At 36.2% G+C, this 12,688-nt stretch overlaps 1 protein-coding gene across 1 annotated transcript in view; it reads left to right on the top strand.

The window, feature by feature from the left end:
• Positions 1 to 12,688, top strand: part of LMBRD1 (LMBR1 domain containing 1) — an 86,618-nt gene that overhangs the window by 68,357 nt on the left and 5,573 nt on the right. The window contains exon 14 of the mRNA XM_026845392.1: positions 719 to 794. Coding sequence (XP_026701193.1) covers positions 719 to 794 — 76 coding nt within the window. The remainder of the gene's footprint in view (positions 1 to 718; positions 795 to 12,688) is intronic.

The following is a 12,688-nucleotide window of genomic DNA, read 5'->3' as shown; positions in this document are numbered from 1 at the left end:
CTTACTGATTTCTTTAGAGACCTTCCTGTTTAGGAAATCCTGAGGGTGAAAGTAAGTACAGTAGATATGAGACCATTTGAAGTGAATTAGTTTATGAAGAAATCAATGTAGTACAAAGGACTTGCATTGGACTCCACAGAAATTATTCACTGACTGTTGAAAGTAAGTGTGGTACATAAAGAGTTTGTGTAGTCTCTGAAAGGGTTAGTTTTCCAAAGACTTCAGATATTTAAAAAGGAATGTTTGGGTTTTCAATAGTTCAGCATAATCTGTCATCTTCTCCTCTGGCTGTTTTATGTCTATTGGATACTATCATCTGGCTTTTAGACCAGAAGTAAACTATATTAGGTATCATTGTGCAAGACTAATACTTCCATGTTGTCTTGATCACCAAAGTTGAAATCCGAAGTCATTTTATGCTCAGTTTTCATTTCAGAGGTGAAGTTTTCATTTTTTTGAGTCTTCAAAAAGAGCACAAGCTACTGACTTTTTCTAAATGAAAGCACATTTAGAAATGTTCATGTTGTACTATTTACAGCTTACTCTGCATATACTGTTCAAAACCAAACTTAATCCTTTTGAATATCGTAAGAGGTTTGTCAAAGCCTTTTTTTATAACATTAACTTACTGGGAGATGTGGTTTTCTGGGACTATCACTGTGTATGGAAGAATATTGCTGGTAGACTAGTGTACTAATTTTCTGTATTTATCATGCAGAGTAATAAGACAATTGACGGTCAACCAAGGAATGTGACATTTGTATCTAAAGACTGTGATGCAGATGCACCTGAAGGTAAGATAGATAAATATCTTGTGTGCCCAACGTGGTATGTGCATGCTCAGCTGTAATAAGCAGCTCAGTCTCTTTATGACTTTGATTTGCTTTAGTCTCATGTGAAGCTTTGATATATAGCTATGTCTAGAAAACAGCTTACTTATAGCTTATTTAATCCATTTGAAGAAATCACTATTTTTAGTAGAAACCATGTGTAACAATGCATTCCAGTTAACTTGAAAATCTCCCATTTGCTTTAACGTGTGTAGAAGATCTTAAAAAAAAAAAAAAACCCAACTAGCTGGTGAATAGTTTAGCATCTGAAGTGTCACTTCAGTGTATATGTTTTATGATAAACATGCAGAGAAGTATTCTTTTAAATTTCACACTGTACTCAAGAAAACTAAGATCTGAAATTCAGTGTAACTTCACAGGTAAGAGAATTCTGCAGTTTTAGATGTAAATATGGGCTGTTTCATGAACAATAATACCAGTGCAATGAGACATTTTAGGCTATTTTCCTGTAATCCTCTTACTCTTATTCCCTATAAGTCTTTCTCATCTGTGTTATTAACCATACCTTTTTGACCAGTTATTTGGGCAGGAGTTATATTGTGGGTATTCTGGAGCTCTGAGTAGTGACTAGCAAGCAATGGTTAACTGTGGAGCTTTCCTTGCATTTCCAACTATGCAGACGTTAATATTGAGGTTTTTTTGAGAGAACAATAACTATTTATTTAGTCTTTTTCTTCTGAGAAGGTTGACTAAAGCTTAGACTGAGTCTTTGCCTGGTTTCATTAAAAAGCAAGCTAATTGAAATCATGCTGGATTTGTTTTTTATGTTGTTGCCTTTCTCCTTTCTTTTTCTTTGCATATAGACAGTTTTTGCACAGTTTCAATTGCACTAGCCATTGCAATACTGGTGCTGCTGTTTAAGGTCACCATCAATTTTATTGATTGCTTTGGTCTCTTGTTTAAAAAAATTGATCTCAGCAAAAGATTTATGGCCTTCAGAATCCAGGTTTTTTCAGGCTGAAGCTCTCAATTGTTCTCACTCTCGCAAACTTTCAGGTCCTCTGTATAAAGGAGTTGAATTATATATGCATTTATACAGTTATAAAAGGGCTTGACAGTGTTTGTTAATTGATAGAAAGATAAATAGTTGTCCTGTGTTCTCATCTTTATTACCAGTATTCTGTATCTACTGAATTCTTCTATGCTTCCAGAAGATCTTAGCAGCTCCCGGGTTTTCTTCCTACTTGTTTTATTGGGAAAAATAATATTTAATTTTAAACAATTTAAATGCTAGTGGAGAAAACTGGATCATTGGTTCTTTGTTCCCAGTCTCAGGCTGTGGTCTCTTTTGTAAGGTGTTTCCCTTGTATTTAAACTCATCTTCAAATTTAGTATGTAGGTGTTAGTCTTATTCCTGGTGGTTCATATTGTTTCCCAAGGGAGATGTTGTTTTTCTCCTCTCACCAATATTTAAATCATTCATCCACCTTTCTTTTTGATGGCTATTTTTAGACTTAATGCAGTTTTAAGTGTGTTGATATTTTGACAAATGTAATTGTTCAAATCGTTTTTAAGCTACCATGTTTTTGTGATTAAAAATAGAGACTCTTCTGTGGCACTTTAGAAGAGCAAAACCTGTCATCTTTCAAAATGAGCAGGTTGTACAGATCTCTGTTTCTTGTAAACAGTTTCTTGGCTTGCCTAGTATTTGCTGGGAGAAGAATACACTCACTGGCATTGATAAGCTCATTAGTCTTGATTTTTCTGGAAGAAATTTAAATAGTCTTATATCCTCAGACTTTGCTTAATCATAGGAGCTGGGGTTTGACTAAAATAAACTTCCTAAATTCCACCTATGCTTGATGATATTTTGAGTACTTTGAGTGATTTTATTTTTTTTTTTTCTTTTCCCCTAATTTGTTTTGATCTGTGGAAACAATATAGCTGATGCTTTAAACTAGTGTTTTAATCTGATGTGCTGAATGCAAGAGTTGGCCTGTGTAAATGATGGCTTTGGTTTGTCATCATTAATATATTGTTGCACATGAGTATCTTTGAGTCATGTTCCCTTTTCTTAATAGGTAAGAGGTGGAGAAGGTATTGATAAGCTGTCCTATGCTAGCCTAATGTAAGTAGTAGATAGATGGATTTTTCTTAAATGTGAATGTTAGTATGATCAAAAAGCTATAGTGCAGTTCTAACTAGAGGTACAGTCAGGCCATTAAAGTGTTTTTATAAATAAAAGGAAAGTTTCTTTTGTAATGCTCAACTTCTTTTAAAAGAAAGTTGCATTAGTAAAAACACTTCATTCACTATTTCATCTAGTCAGCTTTAGAAAATGGAGATGTAATGCTTGCCTTGGAGTATCTGCCATTTTTAATACCTGATAATGAAAATAACTGTTGTAAATGCTGCTCTTATGCTCAGTGATCAGATAGAACATGTTTACAAGTGAAACATCTTTCAAAGGTAGAAGCTAGATATTTTTATTACAAGTTCTATTGTTTTTAAGGATATAAGATACAGAGCAAAAATAGATGCAACTAACTTCAAATTAAGATAAAGGCTGGCCAAGCACTTGTAGATTTTATTGACTTCTCTGGTGCTAGGGTTTTATCTTATGTAAATCACTGAACTGGAACTAAAAGCAAATATTGATTTGTCTTCTCAGCACTTTTTTGTATTATTTAAACTGAATTAATTCTAACAGGTGTTTTTCCTTAAACCTAAACCAAACCTTTTAATGGCTGTGCTGATAGATAAGGTTATAGCAATCTGCTCTGTCTTACTGAATACATAGGTGTTGTAGATATGATCTCTTACTGTAACAAAGTACATTTTTTTTCTTTGAGATGGTAGAAGAGACCTGATCTGATCTTGTTGTAGTAACTAATACTCTCAAAGGCTTCAGTATTAAAACTTCAGGATTTAATGGGCAGTGTTGTCTATATATGCATTTCAAACAAGTGTTTTGTTTAATGAAAAGTACAGTTACACTTTCTGGAGAAACATAAGGCAGTTAATAGTATAAAAACCACACTTTTAAGTATTTACAATTAAATATATAATTTATGGGATTTTAGCAAGCTTTGCTGCATGAAAGCAGACAAAATAATGTCTTTTTACTCCTGGTATGCAGAAGGTGTATATGCTTTATACTGAATGTCAGAGGCTGTAATAGCATAACTACATGAAATAGAAGCTGAAAAATAATAGAGCAGGCTACGTCTTTTAATTCAGTAAAGTACCTTTTCTTAGTTATGTTTAAATATATTTCACAAAAGACTTGTGTTCTGGTTAACAGACTTTTTAAAAGCTTCTTAGTCTTTTGGAGCAGCAAATTTAATATATTTGTTATAGGTAAAAAAACCCTAGTTTTCATTGTTCGATACAGTTGGGCAAAGACCTCATTTGATCATTGCCTTCAAGGACTAATGCCAGCAGAATTGTTGGGTCCACAGTTCAGCTGAGCACAAGGTAAAGCAAAGGAGTTCAGTTATGGGATTAAGACTCTTGCAGCTGGACTAATGCATTGAAAATTTGGTATAGGTTTAGCTAAACAGGTTAATGAGTAATGTAAATGAGCAATGACTCAGCTGCAAGCCTGGATATGAGACTTTTCCCAAGCTTAATTGAGATCTGATAAACACTATCTGCCTCTTTCTAGATCAGAAAACTGTGAAAGTTGTTTTTAAGCATCATTCACATTAAAGGCATAACTTGCTATAAATCCCCCTTGGATTCTCTCATTTCCTTAATTGGTGAAATGAGCCTTACCCGAGGCCTGTGAAGTGCTGGGTACAGTCTATCTGCTGGGCCTTTTGCATAGACTCCAACTGCATGTAAAGTAGGAAAGAAGAAAGGTTATCTCCATGTCTAAGACTCTGAACTGAACAGGACTTACTTGTGCTGATTTAGATCTGTGCCACCTTATAGGACTGTCTTGATTTTCAGCTGACGAGTGCAAGACTTCAGTCTTTATCGTAGGATGAATAAAGGCTAGATGTAGATATTACTCAAGCTGAAAAGGAACCCCAAATATGAATGTCAAAACAGGAGTGTATTTGTTTTCTCCATCATAGAAATCCAGGAGGCATGCAAAACAAAAGCACAAGCAAGTTGGTTCAGTATTAGTGAGTTTGTATTAAATCAGTAATTTTGTATTATGTGTCTTATGGCCATAGATTACCACTTCCACATGGTTGTTTTAAATGAATTAATTGGCAGTTATAAAATGCCTTAGAAAAAGCCTAAATGAGGATTTTAGTGAGAACTTTATCCATTGTCCTGTTACTGAAATGTTGGAAGCTACTTCTGATGGTGTAATCATCTTTTTATCTTAGTACAGACAACTGATGAATTCACTACATAACATGCTTAAGAACAGCCATGCAGAAAGCTTGGACAGCAACCTGTAACTACAGCTGGTAAAGCTACATACATGCTTCCTGTCTAGCCTCAAATATGGCTTGCCCAATAGAATTAGAAAGGATCAATTCATGAAGATGGTATTTGTCACTAAGACATGTCCTGCAGCTAAGGTTGGATGAATTACATTGGTCTGGGCAAATCCTATCTGAACTGAGAGAAGCCTGACTGGATTACAGTCATATCTAACATACTATGTGTCTGAAGGAGGCAGAGAATCAGAAAGGGTGGGAAGGAAGCCACTGTTTTCAGATCATCATTATCAATAAGAAAATCACTAATAACACATACAACTTATTTAAAAAAAAAAAAAAAAGGCATTGGGTCTTCTAAGTTTGACTCTAATGATGGTTATAAGTAGTTTTGTTTTCCAGACAATAAGCAAGACTTTCCAGCACTGAAGGTTGCCCTCCTTTGTCAAATGCTTCTTTGAGTGTAAGCTGGCTATAAATACTTCTGTCTACAGACAGAATGTGAGATAGTCAATGTAAGGTTGCTAAGGGGTCAAAATCATGTTGCTAAGGGGTCAAAATCATGTTGCTAAGGGGTCAAAATCATGTTGCTAAGGGGTCAAAATCAAATGTTAAAATATCTTCTTTCCCATCCTCCAAGTCCTTTTCCATGTGGCATGATCTCAGGATGGGAAAACAATGATTTCTCACACAGGACAGACATCCTTAAGTGGTCAGCTAAAAACAGTTTGAGGCAAATAGAAGGGACACTACAAAAATGAGGTTAACATTGAAGGTCAAGCGGTGTAACATAGTTTAAAGGAGAAATTTGAACTGTAGGTTTAGACTTGTATTAGCTGATCTTGTAAAATATGGTAGATAGCTAATGGGAAGTGTTTTGATTAGAATGAAAATTACACTGTCTGTTGCCTACTTGCTTTCTGGAATCTTGCATTCATGTTCATTCCTAGGGTATTGCCTTCCAAGTTTAATAGCTATGTCTTTAAGAATTGTTTGCCTTTAGATTCTTAAAAACAAGATGTTCAAGGGAGACTCAGAAAACATCTCTTGCAGAAGTTCAAATTTAAGTCAGATTTAAAGGCAAGAAGTAACAATTCTGTTGCTTGTGTTCAAATGCATCTGGCCAGTGTTTGTAAATAACCTGTTTAGGTTATTAGGTTATTTATATGTACAGTGTTTCAAAAGGTATCTAGTTTCAACCAACACAGAACACTTTCCCTCTGCAGATCAATACAGTGGTTTATTGCTTCCCTGTAGAAAAAAGACATTATTTCTCTTTGTAATTAGCATGGCTTCAGATTTTAGTTGTTGGTTAATACTGTACTTTTTCACTATACACATGGCCTTGTAGCATTAGTATTTTCTTCACTGGAAGGTATTTAATAAACATTAAAATCCAGTCATCCTTTAAATTTACAGAAAATGAGATTAACAGTTAGCTCTTTGAATCTCATTAAATGTTTTTCCTCTAGTCAGTTAATACATACAGATCTTGGCACCCTCACAGATTCTCTGTAACCAAACTAAAATAGAAACCTTATAGCTGTGTGCAATTTTCCATTGTAATGCCATAGCTGTGCTAGAATGAACTTCAAATCTAAAATGGCAGAAAGAGGACTGATAAGCTCTTTGAATGTATAGAGGGAAGTGGTGAGAACTCTTGCCTATGTTTAGCTAAGCTTGTTTGCACATGTTTCTAAGATCTAGTATGCTCCTTCTGCAACTAAATCCTGCATTTCCTGTTCATCCATGCCACTCTATACTTGACTGTTGCAAAAAATGGTTATGTGACCCAGATCACTCAACAGGACTCTGTTCTCGTTATTTAACATTCGGAAACTTTAACAAGTGACTTCTTTCTTCAGTTTTCATCATAAAAGATGGGAGGATCTTACTGGAAACTTCCTTAGGCTATGAAGTCCTACTAGCACTGATGGGACTTGCAGGTTCTTGAACCATTTAATGTAAGCATGCATAGTATGTAGTTATAATCAAGAACTTGTATGACTGCTTCAGTAGTTAATGTACTGCACAGTGACTGCAAATAGCTACCAGTTATCCAGACTTGTAACTTGTTACAAAATCAGATCTGACTATTTGCTATAAAATCAGGCTGATTCATATTGATTACATAACTTTTTGGCTATCTGGGTTTATATTAGGTTGGGTTTGATTTGGAGATATGCAGTATAAGGTATCAGATGCACCTTGTCTGTAGCTTGGGTCCCTGGAAAAAGCAGAGTTTGCCTTCTAAATGATAGCTTGTACCAGATAGGTGGGTTTTTTTCCCAGGCTCCTCATTGGTCCCTGGTTTCCAACTTCCTGTCTTCTCCTTAGCATGCTATATTTTTTCCTTCAGCAGGATTTGATTCCAAATTACTGAGCATCTCTTGCTGAGTAAGGTTGGCTTTTAGACTATTATCCAGCTAGACTTTTGGTTTCTACAGGTCTCCTAGGTGTTGTCTCACTAACACTTCCAGCTAAGCAAAAATAAAAGCAAAAACCGAACAACTGGGATGAAATGGTAGGCAGCTTTTTGTGCTTGCATATTAAATCTGTATTTATAAAGCTTGTAGATAGCTGGGAACTATTGTTTTTACATCTGCTTGATATGCTTCTGTAGTGCATTCCAGTACTTCAAAGTGCTGTCAGCTTGAATTGTTGGAAGCTTAGTGATTCACATCTCTTTAAATGGGGAGCTATTGTAGCTACATACAACCAGTTGGGAAATGTTTTCACTTGCAGTCTGATATGGTATCAGAGGTGTAAATTTGTTGCAAAGTTAACCTTGAGGCAAGCAGTGGTGAAGCTGTGTAGTACTTGCATTGTGAAAGCTGAGGGACTGACAAAGTTTAAGCAATTTCTGGAAGAAGTTAGCTGAGGGAAGGAGGTAACTGTATGGGATGCCACAAACTCAAAGCTGTAAAAGTTTTGTATATTAGCAGATGGATTTTTAGCTAGCGAAACCAAAGGAGCAGCAGCAGAGGGGCTGGATTGTGAAGTGCAAAGGCAGGCTCAACAGTTGAATGGGGCTAGTATGAATTTTCTCTGTGTGTGCATATGTCACAGCGGAGAAGAATATGGAATAAGTGGTGATGTATAGGAACTGCTGAGTAACAGGCAACTAAGAGCATAGTCATTTGTCATACTTAGTCAACGAGAAAAGAAAATACTGCATTTGTGGTTGGGGGCAGTTGTTACAGCTACTCCATGAATCTGTTTCCAAAGAAACAGATTGCTTACTGTAGTATTCCTTCCCCTCAATGGTCTAAAGGGATTCTGATCACTCAACAGGTATTTATGCTAGAAGTAGAAGAATTACTGCTTCTTGAGACAAAAATTAGTTGGACATTATGCAGTGATAAATGTAGAATATGGCTGTATGTGTCTTAGACCATTAGATGTCACTTGGTGTCTTACCTAGCTGGTATCATATGATTTTGTGGGCCATTACATTTCTTGTACAGTATCTTTGTATGGGCAAAGTTACTTAACTTTTTTGGTCTGTTTGATTACTGTAAATTGTCTATAACACTTTGTATGACTTCCCTAATGGAATGTTGACTTGCAAGACAAAATTAAGTAATAGGACTCTTAGTCTGTGTACTCTATAGCCAATACAAGGGTCTTACTTCTGTAGTCTTTCATAAGTGGTCTGAGTTACAACACTTGTCTTGTCAGAGATAAGATATCCAGTTAATAAGTTCCCTTTATTTTGAAGTTTTCAAGCCTGAAATCTTTGCCCTGTACCTGCCTAGTTCATAGGAATGCTATGTTTGTCTTGCTTCCTTTAAAATACTGATACACTACAGCAGAGAAACATTTAATATTGATACTACTTGTAGGTGCCAGATAACATTTAAGGAGGTGTTAAGGAGTAGTGTGTCCAGCTGTGTTCCATGAGTTATAACATCTGAAGCCAACTGTTCTTGCTGTGGTTATTTACTGTATTTGTAAAATGCATTTTAGTGTTGTTGCAGGAAAGCTATAGTAAGAAAACATGAGTCTCTTTAAAACAACTTAGAGGCAGTTGACTTGTTTTATTGTAATGTAGAACTGCTTTGGCCTATGGGAATGTTCTTTGATCTGTAATACAACATGCTGGTTGTCTTAAGTCATATAACTCAAGCGAAGCATACAGGAGTGTCAGTAAGTAGTAAAATAGCTGTGTCATCGTATCTCAGTAGCACAATAAGAAATACTAGAAGTCAACAAAACCCTAGAAAGAATGTGTTGAAGATGTCATAGCTGTTGAAGTTCTTCTGCATCCAGGGTATCAGAGATGTGCATTAACCACCAACCCATATAAACGATCCTGGCCAAATTAAATGATTAAAACTGAGGCCAGATGAAGGCCCAGAAGTAATGCTTGTGCAGAAGACATGCAGGTTTTCCCTTAAATACACTTTGCTAGGTGGAATCTCAAACCTTTTGGAACTTGATGTATAACTTTGGAAGCATACCAAACACTTTCCTGAAGCTTATGTTGCAAGCTGGATTGCAAGCAGCAGCTGCTTTTGCAACACTTTTGAATGATTGGCAGCAGGGCTATATGAAGCTCCAAGTGTTCTTGGATGGATACCTGAAGCTGTGCCTTCAGTGCTTTTAGGATTTGGAATATGTGATGCCTATACATTCTAGAACAGTAAAGCTGCAGGTTTTTCTTTGCAAGTAGTTTTGAGTGTATTTTAAACAAAACTAGGTTCTACTGAAATGGGCATGTAAACTTCTTTATCAGTTTGAGTTTTCCATCCAAAATACCATGTTTAGTGTTAGCTCTATCTGCTTTATCTCTACATCTGCCTTCATGTAATGTGAATTGCAGTGATTCTGAGCACACGCAGGACCTTGAGATAGTCTGTTACAACCTCCCAGCAAGGGTCATGGAATGCAGATTGCTCAAGTCCATCCAGTTGCGAATGTCTTCACAGATTTAGACTCAAACTTTTTTGAGTAGCCTTCTTGAATGTTTAACTATGATGGGGAAGCTTCCCCTATTATCTAATAGGACTATTTCTTGCTGCAACAGTCATCTGTGGTCCTTTGATGCAGGTCTAGGAAGAATCTTGACCTGTATTTTGTAGGCCCCCACTAGATAGAGGTGTCACACACCTCAAACACCTTTACCTCAAGCTGAACAAATGCATCTTCATTGTACACTATGTGCTCCAGCTGTTGCAGTGGTTCTCTGCTCGAGTTACTTCAGTATGTTAGTGCTGCTTCTTTACTGAGGAGCCCAAAGTGGCACTACTGCAGATGAGGTTCCAGTTGGAGTAGAAGGAAGTGATCACTTCCCTGCACCTGCTGGTGGTTAGTGAAGCCTGGTATTCAGTTACACTTTTGAGTTGCAGGGTGAACACTTGTAACTACACATTCTGCTTGTCTGCTGGGACATGAGGTCACTTTCTACAAAGTTGCTTTGTACCTGTTAAGTCTTCAGCCTGCACTGTGGCATAGTGTCACTGTTCCAGGTGCAGGACTTCTCTGTTGAACTTGGAGGACTGTTTCAAGGAGCTGGAAAAATAGGCTCCCTCTGAATCTTACAATCTAGTGTGTTGGGACTCTGGTCCCCGCTTCTCCCCAGTTTGATCTACACATTTACAGAGGATATAATCTGTTTCATTGTCCAGTTGATTAATGAAGAGGTACAAGAAGTGTGCACCTTGGTTTTGACTCAAAGAATGCCAGTGTGTTTAAACTATGTTCTTCACAACAGTTTACAAGTCTTCTAAGAAACTCTTAAGAAACCTTCCTTCTGTATGCTTCTATGAAAACTTAGACAGACCTCATTATCTGTAAATAAGTTCTCATAATTTGAGGTTTTCTGTGCATTAAATGACTTTTTAGGCTTTGAGACTTGTTTATCAACCAATGTGTTTATCCATGTAATTCATCTAAAACTAGCTAACTCACTTCTCAGAAGCCTTTGTTAAAAATATTAGTACATTGAGTCTAAGGGTTTTCTAACTCACTGGAATTAAAAACTTCATCAATGGACTTGAAGTAAAATATAGTTGACTTTTCAGGTAGTTGTGGCTATTAGCACTTGTCATCCTTTGTTTTAAAAAATATTTTGTCATGAATTCTGACTGTTTGGCTTTGGTCTGCACTACATGATATGCTGTATTCTTAAAGTGCTGGCATTATCTATCAGAGGCTTGGTAGCTTTCCATGTATACTTTTGTTCCAAATGATCAGGATATGTCAGTAATATTAGCAATGATCATTCCGGATAATAGTTATATTAATTCAGGTTATTCATTATTCTATCAATATCTAACATGCTAAGTTATGTTATAGTGTGTAATATGTTGGTTAAAAACATTGTGTTATGTCAGCCTATTTAGTAAAATCTTAGTTCAGAAAAAATAACTAAAATTTAGTTAGCTGAACTTATGACACATTCCACCGAAATGCTTTCTCAAGGTCAAACTGTTCTATAATATTTACCATTTAATCCAATTACTGTAGAGAGCCATCTGAAAGTCTCTGAGCTGTTTTTTAATTGAAGTAACCAGCTGGAATGCTGCAGATGGTGTTGACAATACTGTTTGCAATTATGAAGCATCTTCACTTTGCCGCCATTTCTTTCTTTGTCGGAAACTTCACCTTTTCTATGGACATGTCATGCTAGTGAATAAAAGAATGTTTTGAGTGGTGTGCTACTTGACAATTTTTTTTTCCACTGTTTTGTAGGGTAAGTACTATTGGCTGGTGTTAAAGGGAAGGTGAAAAATCAGATTTCTCCGCATAACTGAGATCTAGTCTGGAAAATCAGGAAGGATTAGTTGAGCCAAATTCCTTCCATGTACTTTCACTCTGTGTGTGTTAGTGGAGAAACATGCTTTCTCTAATTAAGCTGGTTTGCACTTTAATTATCTACAGAATGTGCCTATTTGTATGTTGTATCCCTTATGTCTAATAGTAGTGAAATCTAGTTTAACTTATTTTTTGTCTGCTGATGCTGTGTAATAGATTCCAGCAATCAGTCTGCTGCATAAACTAGTATTAACATAATATTTAAAATTGTTCTGTTAGTTTTAAAGTATAACTTATTGGAGAACCATTGAAGGAATGGAGATGTTTCTCTCTCTAGATACAATCATTTAAGACACTATAGGGATTTGCTTTGGGGGGATCATCTTGGCAAGGTCAAGCAGCAGACTTTCCTGAAAAAGACATGCCCTTAACTCCTAACTCTTCTCTCCCCAGGAAATAGTGTGCTATAATATGTGGTATTGGTAAAGAAGCTTGTTACCCGATGTGGAAGTTGGATCTTTAAATAAAATATTTACCTTCAGAAACTGATGACTGTCAGTTTACTATCTTGTTAGATGGCTGATAAAGGTTAAAATATAAGCAGCTGTGTGTCACTCCCAACTTCAGGAGATAGGAAACTACTTCAACTGCACTTAGTGGCTGTTTCTAAACCTGGGGTCAGAAATGAGGGAAGAACAGGCAAATTCTGGGTTGCTTGCTTTCTCTAGTGTTCAGATT

The sequence above is a fragment of the Athene cunicularia genome (genome assembly GCF_003259725.1).
Source record: "Athene cunicularia isolate RWA chromosome 3 unlocalized genomic scaffold, athCun1 chr3_part1, whole genome shotgun sequence".
Classification (NCBI taxonomy): Eukaryota; Metazoa; Chordata; class Aves; order Strigiformes; family Strigidae; genus Athene; species Athene cunicularia.
This window is presented reverse-complemented; position numbering and strand designations above follow the sequence as displayed.